The 25,112-nt window shown below is 41.0% G+C and overlaps 1 protein-coding gene across 4 annotated transcripts in view; it reads right to left on the minus strand.

Annotated features, from left to right (window-relative positions):
- Myo5a (myosin VA) overlaps positions 1-25,112 on the minus strand; it is a 157,286-nt gene that overhangs the window by 106,138 nt on the left and 26,036 nt on the right. For all 4 annotated transcript variants that reach the window (XM_060384753.1, XM_060384752.1, XM_060384751.1 and 1 more), the window contains exons 2-3: positions 7,162-7,272; positions 1,714-1,885 (exon numbers count right to left, since the gene is read on the minus strand). In XM_060384753.1, coding sequence (XP_060240736.1) covers positions 1,714-1,885; positions 7,162-7,272 — 283 coding nt within the window. The remainder of the gene's footprint in view (positions 1-1,713; positions 1,886-7,161; positions 7,273-25,112) is intronic.

The following is a 25,112-nucleotide window of genomic DNA, read 5'->3' on the forward strand; positions in this document are numbered from 1 at the left end:
TTGCTAATCTTGCAGAGAACCTGAGTTCATCTCCTAGCACCCATGTCAGGCAGCTCATAACTGCCTGTCACTGTAACTCCCAGGAATCAGATCTTCTTGTAGGCCTTGCAAGTGCTCACAGCCATGTGTTCACAGACACACACACTCCCCATACATAAAAATAACAAAATAAAATTTTAAAAGTTCATTTCTAGAAATTCATTCTGTGAAATAATCAGATCTATCTGAAGGGTTTTCTTTTAGAAAGGTATCACACTGATAATCATACAGTGAAAACAGAAACACACAGGATGTATACTAGAATCATTGTACTTCTACATAAGCGCTGTGTCACATTCTAAAACACATGTTTTTGAAGAATATCAAAGAAAGTGTAGACAGGTGGAGGAAAAAAGTTCAAGGTCATTGTCAGCTACATAATGAGTTCCTAGACAGTCTTGGCTACATGAGACACTGTCTTTAAAAAAATCATCGAAAAACGTGACATGTGCAAAAATATATATTGAGGGGCTGGAAAGATGGCTCAGGGGTTAAGAGCACTGCTCTTGCAGGGGACCTGGATTTGGTTCCCAGCACAACATGGTGGTTCATAACCATCTCTAACTCCAGTTCCAGGGTATCTAATGCCTCCTTTGACATCCACGGGCATCTGGTACAGTGCACATGTGGTGTGCACACATACATGCAGACAAAACACTTACAAAAATAAATCTAAACGCTTACTGAAGACAAGTAAAAATATTTAGATAATGGGGAAAGGTTATCATTACAGATATATAAGATATAAATTTTTCTGAGAGGAAAGGTGTCTGTACCTGTTTAAACAGACAACAGTGAAGACATGACAAGCATGGCATAGGTCATGAACACGGGGGAGTGAAGGAACATGCAGATCTGGACCTCACAAGAGCCATGGTTAGTAGGAGAGAGGGAAGACCATGAGAGAGAGAGACAGAGCCAGAAAAGTGGGAGGGAATAAATAAGAACAAAACAGAACGGAGAAAAACAAAGACAGATGGGGCTGGGAGAAGGACCATGTACAAACACACATGCTCAAGCTTCACTTCGGAGAAAACCATCATGGACTGAGCTGCTGGCAGCTAACACTGCAGGAAGGAGACAACTCACCATGAGGTGTCAGTCTAAGTCAGTGAGAAGAAAGGTGGCACTAACCTTGAACCTATACCAAACGCCAGTCCTTGGACATCTACACTTCACAGAGCAGGCTTTTATGAAATAAAAAGATCTAGCAACTTCAACACTGAATCTGACATAACTGGGACAGGAGTGTCCCACAGATGGATTTGGGTTTTGTTTTGGTTGGTTGGTTGGTTGGTTTGGGTTGGTTTTGATTTTTCGAGGCAGGGTTTCTGTGTTTCAGCTCTAGATGTCCTGGAACTCACTCTTTAGACCAGGCTGGCCTCTAACTCACAGAGATCCACCCACTCTGTCTCCTGAGTGCTGGGACTAAAGGAGTTTGCCACCATTGCCTGGTGGACCTGTGCTTTTTAAGTTGAGCAAAATCATATAAATCCACAAACAACTTTGTCTGGCATGAAAAGTAACAGCTAGTAAATACTGGTGAATTTTTCTGATAACTTTGAAGGGATTTTTGCATGTATGAGGAATTCACCACGGCTGGCTTTCCCTGTGTGCATTTCCATCACAACACCCGTCAAAAGAGAGCTTACAGCTCATCAGCAAAGCACTTACCACAATACGTATAAATAAGTTTGGAGTCAATGAAGCGAACTCGGAGATTATGCAGCACAGCAGGCTCGTGAAGATAGCTGAGGGCTGTGAGGTCATTTTCTCCAACAAGTATGTCAGGGTTCCGTAAGTGAGGCAGTTCCTTGGTGTTAGGATCTAGACGGTATTCCAAATCCTGAGGACAGAGATACAACATCTGTGTTAGTAACAACGGACATGAAACAGACCTATGCACTTGATTATTTTCTATTCCTGATTTGTTTCTTGGCTTTTCAATGTATTTATTTCCTGTCATTTTTCCATTATCCAAAAAAACTGGTAAAAATAGCGAACAAGGAGTGGCTTCTTTTTCATCAGGATAAAGCTGCAAAGATAATTTAAAATTGTATTTTCATATTTAACTACAGGCGTGCCTGTGTGTAGTGTACATTATGCAGTTGTCCAAAGTCTAAAGAGGACAGCGGATTCCCAGAAGCTGCAATTACAGGCACAAGCTGCCCAGCGAAGGCGCAGGGCACCCATCTCCATCCTCCGGAAGAGCAGTACCACTCTCTTAACCACTGAGCCATCTTTCCAGCCCCAGGATAAATAATTTTTATTGAAGAAAAGAAAGCAGAACCAAGAGACTTTCACCCAGAAAAATTTTATCCATTAGATGAGTTTTGCAAACAGCCCCACTTCATTTTACATATGGGAAATAACAGACAGTATAAAAGTGGTCAAGAGCTTAAAGACTAGCCTGGGTCCAACCCCTAATACTGGCACTTAACTTCTTGTGCTACGTATGCATTATTTAAATTAAATCTCTCATTTGGAAGACAGTATAACGAAAATAGCTCAAAGAGTTGCGGTAAAAATTTAAAGATGCAATGCTTAGCATGCTCTAATATCTCTAAGATTTCTGAACCCCCAAGAGTCCCCTGAAATTATGTGCCACACTGTGCGCACATATTTGGAAACAATACTTCATACTTTCCATTAGAAATTAATGAGGTGCCTAGCCCCAAACACTGAGACGTAGCATGTGGGCTGGTGAGATGGCTCAGCAGGTAAAGGCTTTTGCAGCCAAACAGGTGGCCTGAGTTTGATCTCTACTCCTCAAGTTGTCCTCTCGCATCCACATATGTATCATGGCAAGCATGCATACATGCACACTAAATGTGAAAATACACTTAAGAAATCCTATGCATCATAAAATCATAGGTTTAGGGGGCATTTTGACAACACCAATTATGGAAGTTGCCACTCAACTACATATTAAAGACAATTAGTGTAGGACAAGTGAAAAGGGGAAAACATAAGTTCAATCACAGCAGAACATGCTATTTATTACCACTGAAGAGAGAGGTCAAATATTCAAATCAGATATGAATGGATTACCATACTGGAGAGACATGATGCTTTCTGCCTTTTCCCTCTGTTTTTTTTTTTTTCCTCACAGGATAAAGTCCTCAATATACCTGTTTCCTTACTGTTCCAATCTGAGTGCTTTACATTCCCCTCACTATATTCTGCTTGCCTCTTTACCTACAATGTCATGTTTGGGGTCAGGAATCTCATTCACCTCTTCTGTTTACCCCCAACAGTGTGAAATATGGACTGACAGCAAGCCCTGTCAGTCCACTATTTTTATTCTAAAATGCTGTAATTGTTCCCAATATACTAGCGAAGTTCAAACATTTTAGTAAAAAGTACCCCATGGTGTGGTTTGCATCCCATCTTCACTTGCCATCCTAATAACAGTTTGTTCTTAAATAAACATTACTGCGTGCACCTTTCTAGTCTATGATCGTGCTTACCAAGGTGCCTGAAATGAAATACCCCGTGTGGTGTCTACCTGACTCAGCCACTCTGATCACACAGTCCTCTGATCTATTTTCTAGTTTGTTTTTATTATATCTTGGGCTGTACTATTACGTTCATCTCTTCCTGGAAATCATGTCAAATCATGCCTTTTGACAGTTTTGATAGCTAATAACATGCATCTGTTGAACCAAAATACATACCTTTCTAAATATCTACTCTAATCACCTTTTAATATGTATAATATTCATAATATATTTCAACTAGCAAGATTCTATGTATCTTGTTCTCTTTATTAGATCAAACTATCTAGCTTTCGAATAAAACCATGCAGGTTGGCTTTGCTAGCTAGCTACTCATTTAGCTAACACAGAAGGGTTACTTCAGCCTAGGAGTTCAAGGCCAGCCTAGGAAACACAGCAATACTATCTAAAAACTAATTACTCTCTCCTTCCTGTTCCATAGACTGAAACAAAATCCTTCTCGTATGGGCTAATAACTCAGCCCATATTAATGCTTCCTTTATAGCAATTATGAAGCCTTTACTGTTCTCAGCAAAGTGTTTGCTAGTAGAGAACACAAAAGAAAATTCCCCATGTCAGATCACACTTTTTCCCATAATATATAAGCCTGAGGAAGTCACTCGAACTCGTTGAGCCTCAGTTTCCTCATCTATAAAACAGGAACAGCAAAGCTAGACATGATGGTAAATACTTGTAATTACAACACTTGGGAAGTGCAGACAGGACTGAAGCCTGCCTGGGTGAAAAGAAATCTTACCTTCAAACAACAAATAGAAAATCAAATAAAATGGAACTAGCAATACCCCTACTTTGTAGTATTATTGTAAAGATTAAAAGAATTGTCATGAGCCTGATATGGTAGTGCATGTCTTTAATCCCAACACTCAGGGAAGCAGAAGCAGGTGGCTCTCTGTGAGTTCAAGGCCAGCCTGGTATACAAAATAAGTTCCAGGACAGCCAAGGCTTACACAGAGAAACATTGTCTCAAACGACCCCCCCTAACATTAGCACAAGGGAGGCAGAGGAAGGTGAACCAGGTCAGGATGGTCTACAAAGAGACCAGGTGGGCCAGTCAGGGGTATACTGTGAGACTGTTTTTGTTTGTTTGTCTGTTTTTAATTGTCAAAAGGAGTCAGAATGGGGAGGGGCATGCATGCAGAAAGGGAAGGGAGGGTGGGATCGGGAGGGGAGGAGGGAGGGGCTTATGGGGGGATACAAAATGAATAAAGTGTAATTAATAAAAGTTAAATTAAAAAAAAGGAGTCAGAATCATGCCTGATACACTGTGAGTTCTCAATGTATGAGTCATTTATTTGAAAACAAATATACACTTGTTTCGACATTGTGCTGGTTTTAATGATAAAGGTCCCTCAGAGGCTCAGGCATTTAAATACCTGGTCTTCAGCTGGCATGGTGAGGGAGGTTTAGCAGACAGAGGCTGAAGGAAGATTCCACTGAGGATGGGCTTTCAGAGTGTACACAGAGCCTCCTCCCATTTCTAGTTTGTTCTCTGTGCTTCATGCTTGTGGTAAAACATGTGATCTCAGCTTCCTGCTGCAACCGCCTGCCTGCCACTTGCCGCTATGCCCTTCCATAACAGATTCTTACCCCGCTGGAACTCTAAGCCCAAATAAACCCTACCTTCTCTAAGATGCTTCTGTTATGGTGCTTTTGTTTGTTTGTTCATTCCTTTTGTTTTTCCATGGCAACAGAACAGCAATTAACACAGAAATTGGTATGAGAAAGCAGGTTGTCATTGTGATGAACCTGACAATGTTGGGGGCTTTGGAAGAATATGGAAGACTTTGGAAATCTGTACTAAAAAAGTGTCTGAGTGCTGTAAGGGGAGCTTAGTGGATTGTTTCAGACAGTAACGCTGTCTCTCACAGTAACGCTGTCTCTCAGAGCAAGGCAGTAGGCAGCATTCCTCTGTGCTCCTTGTTTTTGTTCCTGTCTCCAAGCCTCTGCCTTGAGTTCCTACCTCAGCTCCCCTTGACAATGTAACAGAAGCTATAAGCTGAAATAATACCTTTTCTCCCCAAATTATTTTTAGTCATGGTGTTTATCATAGCAACAGGAAAGCAAATTAGGGTAGAAATCTTGAGAATCCTGGTGCTTCTTACTTTATTTCGTATTTATTAAAATTATATGCATTTATATCCAGTTTCCCTGGTCCAGTTATAATTTTTCCTGTTTTTGTTTAATTTTTTAAAATCACATTTATTTATTTGTGTGATGGGGAGCACATGTACATGCATACGTGCACATGTCATGATACACAGGTAAAGGACAACTGTCAGGAATCAGTTTTCTCTTTCCACAGTGTAGATCCTGAGGACTGAACTCTGATTATTAGGTTTTGAGGCAAGCATTTTTCCCTGCTGAGCCATCTCACCAGCCCTTGTTCTGTTTTTTAAATGACATCTCACTATATAGACAAAGCTGGCCTCAAACTTGAAATCTTCCTGTCCCAGACTCCAATATGCTAGGAATACAGGAATGAGACATTATATCTGGCTTAGACTAAAAGTTATTTTTAAATTTTTATGATTTCACACACAAACATAATTTGATCATATTCCCCCCCTCTTACTCCTGTTTCTGATGCCCTCCCTCTTCTGCTAAGTCCTTTCCTCCTCCCAAGGAACCCCTCCTACTCTCATGTCTTGGGGCACATTCAGGAGTAGGGGGGCTATGCCACTGCACCATGCCTGAGCATGGGTGGGGTTATGTATTCACGGAAGAGCAACTTAGCACTGGGCACACCACTGTTCACTCCCTGTAACTCTGCAGGGGTGGGTGGGGCCTTCTGACCCCTTCTCCATCCATGCTGGAATGTTTAATGGGCCTAGTCCTGTGCCGGCAGCCACTGCTGCTGTAAGTTCAAGGCACAGTAGCCATGTCATGTCAGGAAAACTGCATTTCACAGCAACCCCCCTCCCACCCTGACATGCTCCAGCTCTTCCATTCTTTCTGTTTCCTCTTCTTCAGTGTTCTTTGAGCCTTGGAGAGGGTAATATAAATGTCCCATTTAGGGCTGAGCACTTAACTCTGGGACTAGAAATTCTTCAAAGAAAATTAGTATCACAAAGTTTTGTTTAAGAAAAAGTGTGACATGCCCTGCCAAATGCAGCAGACAGATTAAAAGCTGTAGTGCAAAGATGAGTTCATTCATGCAGAATGCAGCTAGTCAGAGACAGAGTTGGTGGTAAGGTCTTCTGCTGGCTAGCAAACACTTCACATGTATTAGCTTCTTAGTAAGTATTTCCCACATAATTAAGTTTCGGCAAATATAAAATCTTAGACTGGTACTTAATGACTAGGAAATAAGTGCAGTGCTGTCCCAAACATAAAATATGAATATACATGCACACATTTAGGATTAAAATTAGATATTAAGGCAAATTTGATAATCATAATAAATGTATAAGCTAAAACTATGGAGGCCTATTCTCATGGGCCTCAGTGTAGGGCAGAAAAATTATCATTTTTATCAAAATAGTAAATACCAATATTAGATTAACTCAAAATTAATGTTATAATTGGGATTAAGCAAATCATAGTAAAATTCTTTCACCCTCCTTCACTTCAAGCTAAATACAAGAAATGAATGAGACGTTCTCACCTTCCCTTCCTCCAGGCGAAGCAGGAGCACCTTATCTCCAGGCTTATAATCTCTGAGCAACTCTGCTGACTTCCACACTTCCTCGGGATCAGGTATCCAAACCCTGGCAAACTAGACGACAAAAGCAAAGAAATTTAAGCTGGCAAATCAAACACTTAACAATCATATGTAAAACATATCATATCATAACTTTACTTATAGTTAATTTTACTAACAAGGCATCTTAAGCCAGGTATGGTGGTGCATGTCTATAATCCCAGTATTGGAAGGGGAAAAAAGAATGAGAAATTCAAGGTCAATCTCAGCTACATAGTAAGAGGCCAGCCTGGGACCCTATTTCAAACAAAACAAACAACAAAACAAAACAAAACAAAACAAAACAGCAGCAACAAAAGGGGCTCTGGGCTATACGAAATTTGTTTGTTGTTTGTGTCTGTGAGACAGCATTTTACTGCACAGCCCAGGCTGTACAACCCAGCCCTTGACCTCACAATCCTCCTGCTTAGGCCTCCTGAGTATTGTGATTACAGGTATACACCACTCCTGCATGACATTTACTTTTAAAATTAGAATAGAAAAGTAGGTTAGCCCCAGTACCACCACCATTCCCAAATTACATAAATAATATGCTCTGAAAAAAATAACTAAAATTAAAACCCGACTTTGCTTTATATAGTAACTGTAATTTGGGGTAAAAATTTACATATTTTCAAAGTTCTAGAGTGGTAATTTAACAGCAAAGCTATCTCTTTATGGTAGCATTTGTGATCAAAATCTTTCATGTGGTTTCATCATCTGCAAAGCCTTGGTGACTTCCTAGACACCCTTCAGGAAACATTCTGGTGGAGAGGTGAAAAATAAGCTTGTGGCCTGAAGCCACAGATGACTTACAGACTGCATAGCTAAAATTTTCTGTGAGAAAAAAAGTTTTGTTGCTAATTTTAAAAGTTGAAGAAAAATTGTTATTTAAGTTTTTGTTTTGTTTCTCTGTACAGCATTAACTGTCCTGAACTTGCTTTGTAGACCAGGCTGGTCTTGAGCTCACACCAATCTGCCTGCCTCTGCCTCTCAGAGTGCTGAGATTACAGGCATGTGTTACCGCGCTTTGTTATTTAAAGTTTGAACGCATTCTTTTATGGAGATTAATGGAAAATGGTACTTGACTACCCACACATTTGGCTCAAGTAGTCCCAATACCATGAGAATGCATGATAATCACCACAAAGTCCTAAAACTATTGCCTCAACTAGTTGTTCTCTATATCTAAGCCAGATAGGGAGTTTTGAGAAAAAGTAAAAGAATATGTTAATGTGCGTAAATTTTACTAACACCCCAGGGAAACAATATGCGATGTCTGCTTGGACTCTCCAAGAAGGAATCACCCTTTAAGATGTGAATACAGGGCTGGTGAATGGCGCAGCAGGTAAGGTGCCTGGCACTAAGCCTGAGTGCAGTTCCTGGAACCTACATGGTACAAGGAGAGAAATGATTCCTGCAAGTTGCCCTGAGTTACACTTGGCATGAACTTCCCCTGATCCCCAACACATACGTACACACAGCACACACACACTTACACACTTGCACACACACATGCATGCACATGCATATGCATTCATACATGCCTGCACACATGCATGCACACATAAAATGTAAATAAGTAAATGAATAAACAAATGAAGAGTCTTACATTCTAATGTTTGGTTTCATATTGTAGGACAAGCTAGATCCAGGTGGCTAAGGGGACATACTGTATTGTGCTAGACTCTATCTCGTCTCTGACCTACACTTATATTCTCATTTCCCGTCAAATCATCTCCAGATCAACTCTTCCTCCCTCTCTACCTCTTATTCTCCTTCTCTGTCCTTCCTTCCTGGCAGTGATGGCAGTGCTGACAACTGAACCAATGCTAAGCAGACACTATCACTGAGCTTAGAGCCTTAGTCCCCAATCCCCTTTTTTAGTTGGAAGCAGAGTCTCACTAAGATGGTCTTAACTGGCTATACAGACCAGGCAGACCTTGAATTTATGGTCCCCCTGCTGCAACTAACCAAGCGTCTAGAATACAGGTGTGCACCACCATGCTCAGCTAGACTTGAGTCATGTATGTGTTTACGTGTACATGCATGTATGTGTAAGTGTGTAAATCAAGATATGATCTTCCTCTATTGCTTTCCATCTTTTGTTTGGAGACACGGTCTCGAGCTGATCCTAGAACTCATCAATTCATCAAAAATAAATGACCAACAAGCTCCAGGGAATTGCTTGACTCTGCCTCCCTTGAGCTAGGATTACAGGCATGTGCTAAAGGCCTAGATTTTTATGTAGGTGCTAGAGATCTGAACCCAGGGCCTTATGCTTACATGACAAGTACTTCACCAACTCCCTGGCCCTGGGTTTCATTGTTTATAGAGACCCAGATGTAATGGACTTGGGCTTGAATGGAAATGACATCTGGATTTAGCTGTACAAGCAGAGATTTCAGAGCAGCAGTGATGTAATGATATTCTACGTACTGGCCACAAGAAGTTCTGCAAACCTGTAATGACAACACTCCCTAGTAAAAGAGAGATGTAAACGATTTAGCAGTACATTTAAAGGTGGGGCAATGAGAATTAAAAGGTAGTGGGTGACTGAATGCAGAGATCTGAGACTGCAGAGGGCTTAAAGGAAATATCTGTGGGCAGTAAAATATTTCAGCCCGCACCTGCACAAGACATTACATTAACCTTGGTACTGACAGATTTCTCAACCTCCCTTTTAGGACACTGCTCTGACAGGATGCAGACCTTTCCAAACAACCATATTGTATGGCTGTTGGTGTTTGGGAAGCTAGCTGTAGTGGCATACTCAGGTAACCTGAGTGCTTGAGAGACTAAGGAAGGAGGACAGATGCAAGTTTAAGGCTATCTTGAACTACATGGTGAATTTCAGGCTAGTGAGGACAACAACTTAAAAATGTCTCAAAAGCAGGGCAAGGTGGCACACGCCTTTGATCCCAGTGTTCAGAGAGGCAGAGACAGGCAGATCTCTGTAAGTTCGAGGCCAGCCTGGACTACAAAGTTCCAGGACAGCCAGGGTGTGACACCGAGAAACCTTGTCCCAGAAAAAAAATAAAATAAAAAATCTGTCTTAAGTCTCATCAGGACTGCTTAAATCCTCTTCCTCCACAGCCTGGCAAGGTTGCATCGCCAGGGGGAAGTGATCAAAGAACAGGCAACACAGACAGCCCCTGCTCCCCTTACTCAGGAACCCATGTGGAGACTTAACTGCCTATTGGGTACATCTGAGCAGAGGACCTCTCAGGTGGCAGGAGAGGAGGACTCCCCCTTTCAGTAGACTAAGGGAAGGGATGGGGGGGAAAGGAAGAGAGTGTGGGACCAGGAAGAGATTTTTACAATTTATTCATTTAATTCGAATATTAAATGAATAAATTGTAAAAATAAAAATTAAGTTTGAAAGAATTGAGAAAAAAGAAAAAAGGAAGGAAGTGGCTTGGTCTCTGTGAGCCCCCGTGGGCCCAGGTTAGTTTATTCTTTAGGTCTACTTGTGGTGCCCTTGACCCCTTCAGCTCCCTCTATCCTTCCCCCAACTCTTCCACAAAATTCCCTGAGTGCAGCCTACTGTTTGGCTGTGGGTCTCGGCATCTGTTTCCATCAGCTGCTGGATGAAGCCTCTCAGAAGACAGTTATGCTAGGCTCCTGTCTGTAGGTACAGCAGAATATCATTAATAGTGATAGGGTTGGCTCTCTCCCTGGGGTGGGTCTCAAGCGGGGCCAGTCACTGATTTGCCATTCCCTCAATCTCTGCTCCATCCTACTCCCTACACTTCTTTAAGGCAAGACAAATTTCAGGTCAAAGGCTTTATGGAGGGGCTGGTGTTCCCCTCCCTCCACTGGAAGTCCCACCTGGCTACAAGAGGTGGTGACTGCAGGCTTCTTAACACCCACTGCTAGGAGTCTCAGCTACGGTCACTCCCACAGACTCCCAGGAACCTCCCCTGTCCTAGAGATGACTCCCCCACCGATTCCTATTCTCTCTCCCAGGCTTCCCCTCCTGCTCTTCTACACCTGAGAGGGTAGGAGACCCCCCCCATACCCTCCCCACCCTCTCTACCACCCAGTTCCCTCCCTCCAGCTACTTCAGATGTCCATTTTGTTTCCTCTTCTGAGTGAGATTTAAGCATCCTCCCTTGGGTCCTTCTTGGCTTCTTTGGTCTATGGATTATTGCATGGTTATCCTGTACTTTATGGCTAATATGCACTTATAAGTGAGTATATACCATGTTTGTCTTTCTGGGTCTGGGTTATCTTTTCTAGTTCCATCCATTTGCCTGAAAATTTCATGATTTCTTTGTTTTTAATAGCTGAGTAGTATTCCATTGTATAAATGTACGACATTTTCTTTATCTATTCTTCAGTTGTGGGACATCTGGGTTGTTTCCAGGTTGTTTTGGCTATTACAAATAAAGCTGCTATGAACATAATCAAGCCCCAATCAAAGAGCAAACTTGGCTGGACCTAGACCCCCTATACATACGTAGCAAATGTGCAGCTTGGTCAACATGTGGGTCCCCTAACAATGGGTGTAGGGGTTGTCTCTGACTCTGTTGCCAGCCTCTGGATTACTTTCTCCTAGCTGGGCTGCCTTGTCAGACCTCAGTGAGAGAGGATGCGCTTAGTCGTTCTGGGACTTGAGGTACCAGGGTGGGTTGGTACCCCTTTGGGGCCTCCACTTCTCTGAGAAAAAAGAGAGGAGGGAATGGGGGTGGTGCGTGAGGTTGGGACTGAAAGGAGTGGAGGGAGGCAGCTGAGATCAGGCTGTAAAGTGATTAGAGAAAGGAAGGAAGGGAGGGAGGGAGGGAGGGAGGGAGGGGAAGGGGGAAGGAAGGAAGGAAGGAAGGAAGGAAGGAAGGAAGGAAGGAAGGAAAAGAATGAAGGCAGGCAGACAGGCCACAAAGACAACTCAGTATATTCCATATAGCTTAAAACTCATCTAATTTTTCACTTTTCTTGTATGATTAAAGAATAATAAAAATTTTAATGTGAACAATTTACTAAGAAAAGAGTACTGAAATTTTTAGTATGATACTATGATAGTAAAACATTATTATATTATTAGAATTATAGGTTCTAATCCAGCTACCATACTTGCCTTAGCATTTATTTATGGCAACTCTAAAATAGGGATTACAGTAACATCAGTCTCTGCCTTAAAGATTATACACACAGAAACTTTGTAAAAGTGTAATAAAAAGTATTAACAATATATCAGTACAGGTAAGGTTGTTAATGTTTTCTCCACAGGAAGCGATTTCTAATGTCAGATATAAAATGTTTGTGCTTAAACTTGTTTTATAACTTTTTCTCTGGTACACAGTCTATAAACCGAATAATATAATTAAAATTGCTAATTCAACAGGCCTTTCTCTGTAGCTGCTCTGAGGTAGTTTGAATGAGAATAACCCCCAGAGGCACTTCTGTTTGAACACTTGGTTCCCAGTTGGTGGGACAGTTTGGGAAGGGTAGGAGATGTGGCCTCGTGGAGGAGGTGTGTCACTAAAGGTGGACTTTGAGGTTTCAAAAGATTATGCCACCCCAGTGTGCTGCACTCGCTGCACTGGGCTTGTGGATTAAGATGTGAGCTTAGACGCTGTTCCAGCTGCCTTCCACCGTGCTTTCACTCCTCCATCATAGACTCTAGCCCTCTGGAACCCAGTTAACCTTCTTCTTTTATAAGATGTTGTGGGTCATGGTGTTCCATCATAGCAACAGAAAAGTATCTATTACATGCTACACCTCTTACTTTACAAAGTTAATATTTTTGCAATTTTCTCTGAAAGGATCTACCAGTACCAGAAAAGAAACATAAACAATAACATCAAAGTCATAAAATGACCTACTACCTTGACTGATGAAAACACAGAAAACTTAAGCAGACAGGAAAGCTTGTAGAGGAATGACTGGCCTTGTCTAGCCAGTAGGAGATTTTAAAGAAGCACCATTGTGTTAGCAGCTCAGATTTCCACCGTGCTTTGCAATGAGTACTTGTCAAAAGCTGTGCCTCCCAAAGCGCGGTAGTAACACATTCAGACAAGTAGATGGCTAATGCCCTCACCTACACCTGAGGCAAGATATTCATACAAGCTTCTTTGATAATCAACTTCTCTTACCATACTGCTACCTCTTAGGAAAGAGTCCAAGGAGAAAGAAAAACAGCTATGAATCCTGTATATTCACACTGCAACCTCTTTGTGCTTCTTCTCCACAGTAGTTAGAACCAAACTTTCATTCTAACATGCCTCTGTTACTGCTCACACTACCTTCCACTCCTTTTCCAGGAGCCAATGCAAATACACATGAAAACCCCAAAGAACAGCACTACACTCATCCAGTTACATCCAGTACATGGACCAAGAGAAACAAGGCCTCTAGATCTGTAGCAGGGAAAACCTCCAAAGGAACAGAGCAGGGAGAACCCAGCAGCCACTAGAAACAGAGCAGACAGCTGCTATGGATCAATCTACCTTCGATATTAGACTACATACTCCTTCAATGCCATTGTCAAATCCCTTCAAGGCTGACTAAGGTCCTTAAGCCACCTAGTGGGCAGAACACATTGATTTTATTTAAGATCAAAGGACAAGAGATAAAAAGGCTGGGATGAGAGGTGGGGAAGGTAACTCTGAAGGTTTAACTCAGGGTTCTCCCTGGAGCCACATTAGGGTGTAAGGCCACAAAGTGTGTTTGAGATGGAACATGAGTCAAGTACTGAAAGTAGAGAGATTCATAAAGTGGTAAACAGGAAAGAAAACAATGACAGGAACTGGGTTTAGGATTTGAGATACACACTATAAATGAAGCAAAATAAGAATTAAAAAGTCCAGAACAAATCTGTATTAGATGAAGGAATGAAAAAAAGCTTAAAATAGGTCAAAATAAAATATAGAGTCTAGAAGTTTAGCTCAGTGGTAGAGTACTTGCCTAGCATGCATATTCAATCCCCAGCACTGTAAAATAAATAAAGGTATTTAAAAAATTTTTTTAAATGCAAACACATCAGAATTGTGATAACTGGATTCACTTGAAATAAGAACTAAGGTTGAAATAAGAAATGGGATTAAGCCTAACCAGGCCTCAGAGGAAGACAAAGCAGCCAGTCCTGATGAGACCTGATAGGCTAGGGTCAGAGGGAAGGAGAGGAGGTCCTCCCCTATCAGTGGACTTTGAAGGGGCATGGGAGGAGATGAGAGAGGGAGGGTGGGATTGGGAGGGAATGAGGGAGGAGCTACAGCTGGGATACAAAGCGAATAAACTATAATTAACATAAACAAACAAATAAATAAAAAGCAAGAAAAAAAGTTCAGGAGGTGAGCAAAAGGGAAAAAAAAATGAGATTAAGAATAAAATAAGACAGTTTAAACTTTGTAATTCACAAAATCTGAGGAAATAATGTTAGCACAGATTTAAGTTGCATAATGTACCTTGCAAGGAAAATAAAAGGCACCCGTAGTTTTCGCAACGCAATTTAATTGGCCTGCCTGGCGGTGATGAGGTAATTCTGAGAGTGTAATGGAAGCACACTGGAAAGGCAGGTTCCGGGGCCATGCCTCCCTGGTATGCACTACAGAAAGGCAGTAGACTACGCTACCACATGCAGCATAACCCTGGCACCTTCGAGGAAGGTACATCTCTCCTGCTTAAGGACGCCCCAGTCATCCTTTTATTTCCTACCACAAGGACAATACTGAAGAGATCCTTGATTAGTGCAAATGACTCACTGAAATTGTGCTCACTTGCATTTTGTCAGTCAAGGAAGCCTGAAGTAGGGACACCAAAAGCAGCTGTGTTTCTGATGCCTCAGACATTCAGGAACAAAGCCAACAGCATTAGCAAGAACCAGCCAACCCTTGAAACCCAACAAACCTGACCCATATGATCCTCTTTCCCCTTAAGTTCCTTCATGTGCAATTCTGTTCACTTAGTATTTGAACATCTTTCCCACATTTCACATTAAATCATTAGCACCTAAATAATTCAATTTCTGTTGGTGCATTCATTCATTGTCAGTGTTTGCAAAATGATTTTGTATCATTTCAAAAAAAACGTGATGTGTGTGTGTGTGTGTGTGTGTGTGTCCCCGTGTCCCTCTGAGCCATGAGCTGAAGAAAGAATCATCACCAGTGGCTCCTCCTTTGAACCTGACACATTAATGACATTCTACATGGCTACTCACAATTATAGAATGTCTGGGGTGAACTATTCAAGAGCTATTACTCTAAAATGTACATAATGGGCTCTATAAGTAAAGGAGAAAACATTAAAGAAACTAAAAAATCTTGAACAATGTTAAACTATTTAATTTTAAAACTTTATGAGATAGCCCATACATATAAAAGAAGATTAATGTACATACATATATATGTTAAACAAAGAGTGATTCAATGAATTCTCAAAGGGCTATCACCTAGGCGCAGAAACAGAATATCAGTAATTGTACTGAACCCCCTTAACAGAATAGCTTCTTCAACACTTAACCCCACTCCCGTATTACCCCACTCTTCTCAAAGTCATGTCCGAGTCAGGGTTTTCTGTACCCTGAAGGGCCATGCTGTTACATGTCTATGCCTTTGCTTTAGCTGTCTCCTCCATTTGGATCACCGTTCCTCTATTTCCAACGAGTAGAACATCACTGTCCCTTCCACCTGTCTGTCCTCAACACCACCTTCTCCAAGTACCCCTACTTCCCTCTCAATGTCTCCTGTATCTCTGACAGCCTATCAGGTTCCTGTGCCACTACTTGATGACTTATCCGCTGCAGAGACTATGAGCTCCTTGAAAGGAGCGCTGTCTTTTTCACATTTGTCTCTCTAGAACTTTACACAAGGCCTGCCCTTAATAATCTTTCATGAGCTTTGGTCATTTGACTGTTCTTGGCCTCAAATGATAAACTCCATGGGGGTGCACTAAAAGAATTTCCCAACTCTCTCTAAAATAGAGAAAGGTGCCCGGAGTGCGGGACCATGGAGGACATGTCAGAATGACAAGAGAAAGAACCTAGCCTGTATGAGGAGAGATCTGGCTCCACCCTGACTCTACCACAAAGTCCTCACTAAAAAGGCAGAGAAATGTACTTCTACCCCCTATGCTCACCATCTTCTAGAGCAGCAGAGGAGGAGAGCAGATGGGAATGAGGGAAAGCCCGTGGTCTAAAACAGGGCAAGGAACCATACTAAAATGGAAAGAAAGGGGCGCAGACTGGGCTAGGGTGTGGTAATACGTGCATCTGGTGTAGAGTTAAAAGTAAGAACGGAAGTGTTCAGTGCCCATCACATCTAGGTAGAAATGATGATGAACTAAGCAGCAACAACCAACTCTAATGGAATTTATCACAAATCTATAAGAAATAAAGCTGTAATTAGTGAGCATTTTCTGTGTGCCCAGGGATCTCACATAAATAACTTTACCCAAATCATTACAATAGTCCCATTATTAACCCATTTTAACACATACTGGGACAGACCATAAATGTGGTAAAAACGGTGTCTACGCTAAGAGGCACACATTCTCGCCACTCCAGATGTACCGCTTGTTTAAAAAAGACACATTAATTTCATCTCCCCAGATTGTTCTTGTTAGCACCATCCATGTGCCTGGGTAGAATTTAGTAATATTTCACCCCAAATAATGTGTCAGAACCACACCAGTCGGCATGATATCCTTCTTGCAGTGCTCCCGCTGGCCAGGACCTCAGGGTGCGGCTCTGCCAAGGAGGAACAGCATCAATGAGAAGATATCTGACGTTAAGGACTAAAACATAACAAATGAATAATTTCTGATTCATGAGCTTCTCTTAATGAACAAAATGATAGGGTTAATTTAAGATTTTTTTTTATAATTCTTGAAATTATCTCACTGGTATAATAAAATGTGCTTAGTTAAAAAATAAGTCAGGTTTTTAGGATTAATGTGAGGGAGGATCATCTGATTGTGTGGATGATACTTTCAGCTCCCTGTAAACCCAGCTACAGACTTGACCCTACATAAGGCTAAGTTCAGAGATCCATCAAGCAGGAGGGCCTGATGATAAAGGCAGTTTTCTGTGTCACCTAGCAATAAAGTACCCTCCAAAGAAGAAGAAAGAGGAGGAGGAGGAGGAGGAGGAGGAGGAGGAGGAGGAGGAGGAGGAGGAGAAAGTTGACAGAGCATTTGCATAGCATGCAGGAAGCCTGGGTTTGAATCAAAAGCACCTATAAACGGGGTACAATAGTAACACAAGTATTGGTGGATGCAACAGTCCAGAAGTGCAAGGCCATCCTTCATTTTACAGTGAGTTTGAAGCCAATCAGCCTGTGCTACATGTGACCCTGTTTCAAACACACACCCTCTCACACACACATGAACCAAAATTCAAATCAACTTCTGATAAGCATTAGAATTGTAATTCTTTAAATTTATAAGAAAAATTAGTTTTTTTTAAAAAAATTCATACTAAGGGAGCAAAAGTTAGATGATTTTGTTTCTCTAGAATTTTAGTTTTAGATGGGAAAGGTTTGGAATGGATATTTTTAGGCATTGAGGTTCTTTTAATATTCCTGAAAATATTTTTAAAACTACATCTCACTTTGTAAGAATATCTCTAATATACACATCAAGAAAAATCATTTATATCTACAAATTAAGCATTGGTCTTTAAAGATATAAAATTCTTAATAAATAAATTAATCAACAGTAGAATAGAATTACAACAAATAAAGGAATCATGCTGTTCATGTTCATTGCGAAGCTTTGATCAGAACAGCAAAAGTTCTGTACTAAAGTCTTACCACATGCTGCATGACTGCTGTTATTAAAGAAACCCCTTGTTCAACAAAAAAGCCTGGGAGAGTTAGCCAAAGTCATTTAACAAACAACAGAACCATGTTCAAATTCAGGATGAGCTCAGGCCTCCCAGTGCTTAGGATGCTTAGGATACAACAAAGCAATCTCAATGAGCTGCTTTCTCCTAAGAACAAAGCCATCCAGGTAAGAAATGAAGTCACACCTTCCTATCATTTAGCTTAGAGAAAAGTATATAATGGGGGTCATGTTAAATATGTATAGGTCTCAAGACAGAGATGTCTTCCTCCCATTTAGGCTATCACCATATAAAAGAATCAGAAATGAAAGAAGCCATGGGCAGCCTTTAAAATGTTTTACATAAAATACTCTATATGTTGAATCTGATGAATAACAGGCAGGCACAGGATACAGTTCCCTTCTGTAGCTCGCTGTTTGCAGGCTTGAGGACAGACTCTAGGCTAAGATCAGGGTTACTAAGCTCAGAGCATGTTCCACAATAGTATTTAAGACATAGAGCCAGACAGGAGACAACTTCCTGAACAGAACACCAACAGCACAAGCTCTAAGAGCAACAATCAATATTGGGACCTCACGAAACTGAAAAGCTTCTGTAAAGCAAAGGACACTGTTGTCAGAACAAAACGATGGCCTACAGACTGGGAAAGGATCTTCACCAAGCCTATATCTGACAGAGGGCTAATATCCAGAGCATATAAAGAACTCAAAAAGTTAAACAGCAACAAATCAAGTAATCCAATTTAAAAATGGAGTAAAGAGCTAAACAGAGAATTCTCCATGGAGGAATATTGAATAGCAGAGAACACTTAAAGAAATGTTCAACATCCTTAGTCATCAGGGAAATGCAAATCAAAATGACCCTGAGATTTCACCTTACACTCATCAGAATGGCTAAGATCAAAAACACAAGTGACAGCACATGCTGGAGAGGATATGGAGAAAGGGGAAACTTCCTCCACTGCTGGTGGGAATGTAAACTTGTACAACCACTTTGGAAGTCAATCTGGCGCTTTCTCAGACAATCAGGAATAGTGCTACCTCAAGATCCAGCTATACCACTCCTAGGCATATATCCAAAATATGCTCAAGTATACAACAAGGACATTTGCTCAACCATGTTCGTAGCAGCTTTATTTGTAATAGCCAGAAGTTGGAAACAACCCAGATGTCCCTCAGTTGAGGAATAGATACAGAAATTATGGTACATACACACAATGGAATACTACTCAGCAATTAAAAACAAGAAAATGATGCAAATGGTGGGAACTAGAAAAAATCATCCTGAGTGAGGTATCCCAGAAGCAGAAAGACACACATGGTATATACTCACTTATAAGTGGATATTAGACATATAATATAAGATAATCATGCTAAAATCTGTACACCTAAAGAAGCTAAGCAAGAACTGAGTAAGATGTTCAATCCTCACTCAGAAAGGCAAATGGGATGGACATCAGAAGAGGGAGAAAACAGTAAACAGGACAGGAGCCTACCACAGAGGGCCTCTGAAAGACTCTACCCTGCAGGGTATCAAAGCTGAGACTCGTAGACAAACTTTGGGCAGAGTGCAGGAAATCTTGTGAAAGAAGAGGGAGATAGAAAGACCCAGAAGGGACAGGAGGAGCTCCACAAGGAGAACAACAACAACAACAAAATCTAGGCCCAGGGGTCTTTTCTGAAACTGATAACCAACCAAGGACCATGCATGGAGATAACCTAGAACCCTGCACAGATATAGCCCATGGCAGCTCAGTGTCCAAGAGGGTTCCCTAGTAAGGGGAACAGGGGCTGTCTCTAACATGAACTCAGTGACTGCCTCTTTGATCACCTCCCCCTGAGGGGGAGGGGGCAGGCTTACCAGGCCACAGAAGAAGACTATGAAAAACTGTCCTGATGAGACCTGATAGACTAGGGGCAGATGGAAGGGGAGAAGGACCTCCTCTATCAGTGGACTGGGGGAGGGGCATGAGAGGAGAAGAAGGAGGGAGGATAGGATTGGGAGGAGATGAAGGAGGGGGCTACAGCTGGGATACAAAGTGAATAAACTGTAATTAATAAAAAATTAATTAATTAATAAAAAAATGGAGCCAGGCAGTAAGCACTAGCTACTCTCATTAATATTATCAATATGTAGCACACACCCTTAATCCCAGCAATCAGGAAGCAGAGGCAGGTGGATCTCTATGAGTTTGAGGCCAGACTGGTCTGCAGAGTGAGCTTTAGGACAGTGAACATAGAGAAACCCTGTATTGAGAAAAGCAAAACAAAACAAAGCAAACCAGGATGCTGTTTAGACTGCATTGTTTTTGTTCTTACATAGTTCTAATATATCTTCCCCGCTCTCAGCTTAAATTTCTCTCTAGCTCAGACCTTTCAACTGAACTCTAGACTCCAGGCTCACAAAACTGTTCATATCTCTGCTTGAGGCATCTTAACTTTAACAAGTGCAACAACAGAGCAGCTCTCCCATCTCCGTTTAAGTATGACCCTCCTGTAGCATCCTCTAAGTAACAGAAGGGCACCTCTACCAGCAAGCTGCTTGCTCTCAGAGGAAACTAGTCCTTAGCACTGCCTTCACTTTTGCCTCTTTGTCAATCAAGTCTCACCATTGATATTTAGCTAGACTTAGCAGCCCCCTTGCATGCTCATAGTTAGTACTTTATTCCTAGCCATTACCTTGTCTGGAACTGGGAAAAACAAACAAACAAAAAAAAAAAAACAAACAAAAACTTCCCATCAAGCTTTCTCTCCTCGTTCTCTGTTACAAGCAGCCAAAGTGATCTTTTTGAAATGGAAAAATCTGACTCTGTCTCACCCTTGCTTAAAACCCTTTATAAATATATAAAAATATTCACATATGCCCCTGGAGCCTTAGTTGGCACCTGCCTTTTGACTGTTTCAGAAAAAACAGCCTCATCACATGCTCATCCACTGCTTAGTTCCCCTCTAACAGCCCAACCAAGAACCATTTGCATTGGTTTCCTTTAGCTGCTTGAGTGCCCATGGTACCTCAAGCTCCGAGACTTGTTCTCTGGCTCTACCTTGCTCTGAAGCCCCTGATTTGAGGTTTGATTGGTTTTTGATTATCCTTCAGACCTCAGACTCAAATAGCTGTCACTTACGATATTCCCTGATCTTCATACCTAAATAAAGCCTTAAAGTTGCATTATTTCACGTAACTCTTTACTTCACTGTAAACACTGTGAAAGCAGAAACTGAAATCTATTTTTGCTGAAAACTGACACGCTGAGCTATAATGGGTGCTTCTGTGTCAAGGAATGTTTTATTCACCACACCTAAGGCATTATAAATCATAAGATGCATTCCCATTGTGAAAACATAATGTGCATTTGAGATAGCAGATCACTATGTGCATGGATCTCAGTTTATCTCTGACCCCGTGACTTGACTGTACGTCTCTTTGTTTCTCTCTTCTGTTCTGTTGTTGAAATCAAGGCTCACATATCCTAGGCTGACATTGAATTTGCTATGTACCTTAGAATGACCTTGAACTTCTGTTCTTCCTGCTTCTACTTTCCAACTTCTGGGTTTATAGGTATATGCTACCATATGAAATTTTTAATAGTTACTTTAAATTAAAAGCAGAAATAACATTATATAAAATTCTGACTCAGGAATTGCCAAAATCTGAAGTGTGTGCTTTGCTTCCCCAAACTGTGATAGTCCTTACATGTTAAAAGAAGTAGTTAAATTGATAAAGATACCTGAGCTGAATGGGACGAATGGACAGGACAAAGAGGACGGAATGAGAAAAATCAAAGTCAGCTGCCAGCCTATTTTAGGTTGTAAAACTTTCATATTCATGAACTGAAGACATCTGTTCTTGAGTGAGTTACACTGATTGTAAATGATAAGAGTCTCTGAAAGAGAAATGCAGCACAAGCAAGCAGAGGCTCTGAAAGAACGTGTGCCTCAGCTTTTCCCCCAGACAGCAAGCCAACATCCTAGCAGCAACTGGAACACACTCAGGGGGAGGTGATCAAAGAGCAGGCCAATCAGATTATGTCAGAGGCAGTCCCTCGTCCCATACAATTCTTACGCTCATAGCAAAGAAGGACTTACTGACTGAGCCATCTCCTCCAACACGTTAATCTATAACTAAGATGACTGGCCACCCACTATGTAAAAAGCACTTACTTTTACTTGACTTGTAATTACTTCCCTGATGCTTCAGAAGATGCCCTTGGATTCTGATTTCTAGAGTGATTAAATTCATGCTGCTTTCTTCGGATACTTCATACTTTCCTACATTTCTATCAGGTAGAAAGTTCTGTTTTCTTTTTTTTTAAGTTGATAAGTCTAGTTTTGCTTTGTTTTGTTTTGTTTTTTTCTGAGGCAGAGTTTCTCTGTGTAGCCTTGGCGGTCCTGGACTTGCTTTGTAGACCATACTGGCCTTGAACTCACATCTGCCTGTGCCTCCCTGTGCTGGGATTACAAGAATGTGCCACCACACCCAGCTCAGTCTTTTTTTGACAGTGCCTCACAACATCTTATCCATTATAAAATGTTAATTTTCTTTCAAGACAATACAATTCAACAGTTTATTCTATAAACAGGTAAGGTTAAGAATGTGGGCTTTGAAGTCAGATGAGCCTGTGGTTCCTATACCTTCCAACTACATAATCTTAAATGCTATCCAACGTTCTTTGCACAGTGCCTTCATTCATAAAACCAGATACTAAGGCTGGCATGTTAGCTCATGCCTATAGTTCCAACATATAGGAGACTGAGATGAGAGAATGATGAGTTTCAGGCTGCAAATGGCTACACAGTAAGTTCCAGGCATGCTTGAGCTACATAACAAAACCCTGCCTAAAAATAAAACTAAACAAACAAAAAGACAAACCCCAGTTATGAGATACCTACCTCCAAGAGTTGCTACATAGGTAAGTGAGGTAAAGTTAAGATCATCATATTACGCATGCTATCACCTACCTCACTCCAACCCAGATTTAAGAACCTCGTTGTGTGTGCCTCTTCAGTGCAATTTGCTCACTTTATTCTACAATGGACTTACTGACTCATCTTCTCCCTCTGTGTTTAAAGCTTTGTTGAGGTCTTCTTCCTTTCTTTGAGCTCTGCATCTGCCAGTCTTGTACTGTTCCCAAAACACCCCAAATACTATAAATTAAACGCCACTCCTGAATCCTCTACCAAGAACATACTCCCCTCACGTCCTAACTCTTTTTATGGCCAGTTCCTTCTCATTATTTAGGTCATTTTTTGATGCCTGAACAGAAAAGTCCTGCCTGACTGCTATAGACTTTTTAAAATCTGGGGTTGCAAATCTTTCCAACTAGCCTGAAGCCTGAGAAGGCAGCAAATACTTCAACTCCATAATCTAGAAGAGTGCCTATCTAGTAAAGAATAAATACTTAAATGTGTGAAACAAAAGTATTTAACAAGTAGTTAGCTGAAAAACAAAATAAAACAACGGGTTAGGACCAGGATGTGAATGACCTCAAATGGTTTTGTGGGCAAGCTGGCCCACTTATATCCTTCAGAATATAATGGAGCAGAGGCTTTTTTAAAAAGAGTAAAGAAAGAAATTATTTCCAACCCTAGTTCTATCAGACGTCTTTTAGTCATAATCAAAAGCACATCTTGTACAACTGCTGGCTGATCAGTGTTCTCTCCCTGCTTCTTTGTATATTATTGTCACACGCATTTTTCCTGGGACAAGATTTACATACTATACACATAATTGCTACACAATGTCATTTGTATTAGATAGATGGGACTACATGGAGGCACTGGGAGTAAGCTTTACCTAAGATTAAACACCAAAAAGAAATACATCTGGTATTGTCTCATCAACGATGAGAGCTAGAAGGAGATTCACATGCTGGAAACAAGAGTCTGGAGTAGCCATAAGCCTAAGAATCCCACTGGCCTGTAGCAGAAGTGCTCAACTCTGGACTTCTTGGTAACTTTTTAATTTTGTGTATAAATGTGTCTATGTATGAATATGTACATATGAGTTCAGGTACCCAAAAAGGCCAGAAGAGGGCACTGGATCCCCTGGAACTCGAGTTACAAAAGATTATGAGACATCTGATGTGGGAACTGGGGACCAAACTCTGGTCCTGTGCAAAAGAGTTAAGCTTAATCCTCTGAGCCATCTCTTCAGTCCCAAGGATGTCTGCTTGCTAACAAACACTTGCCTCATTTTTAGAGCATCCATTTAACTGACTGTAGCTTGGGAACATAGAAATGAAAGTCAGTCTAGGCTGTATATTTGAGAAAGGTTGACTGACAATTTTAAAGAAAAGACTAAAACTTTTAGATGGCAAAACACTTCAAAAGCAAAGTCAAAAACCCAAACTAACCAAATATAAATTATTTCCCATGGTATATAAAGAAGTCTTACAAATTACTATAAAAAGATAGTAAATAAGCAGATAAAAGAAGCATCACAAAAAATTAATCACAGGAAAAGATAGATGCTTCCTTTCACTAACAAATGCAAATATATGCAATCAAGGTGTGCTGTAGGCACATAAGGAAATTTTACCATAAATCCATTAATATGTACAACTAATATGTGCTAATTTTAAAAATGCAGAATGATAAAATAAAAATAACGAGTAGAATAAAATATTTAAATTGCACTTAAAAATATTTAAGGGTTGGTAAGCTGTTCTGGGTAAGTCAACAATCAGCATAAGCACGGAGGACTGCTAGAATGATGGACTCTAGCACAATGGTGGAAGAGGGATAGCATGTGCTTGGTGTGTTTGGTAGAGTTTGTGGTTATTCTGTTAGGAGGATCAGAATGTTAGCACTATTCTGAAAGAGTAGAACTCAGCAAAACCAAAGCACACTCAGCATGATACATGGGACACTCAGGCATAATAAAGAGGAAGTAGCTACACTGTTCTGATTTTTTTTTTTAGGGGGGAGGGGACCACATGACAGAAAAGAACTAGAGTAGTTTCTGCACAGAAGACAGCTGCTAAGATCATATGCAGAAAGAAGAAAGGGGAAGTAACCGCTGTCTGTGAGCACTAGGATTACAGGCAGGTGGAATTCTGAGCCACAGTTTGTTTTTCAATAAGAAAACCAAGATTGCA

This window comes from Meriones unguiculatus, chromosome 6 (genome assembly GCF_030254825.1).
Source record: "Meriones unguiculatus strain TT.TT164.6M chromosome 6, Bangor_MerUng_6.1, whole genome shotgun sequence".
In the NCBI taxonomy this organism is placed as follows: domain Eukaryota; kingdom Metazoa; phylum Chordata; class Mammalia; order Rodentia; family Muridae; genus Meriones; species Meriones unguiculatus.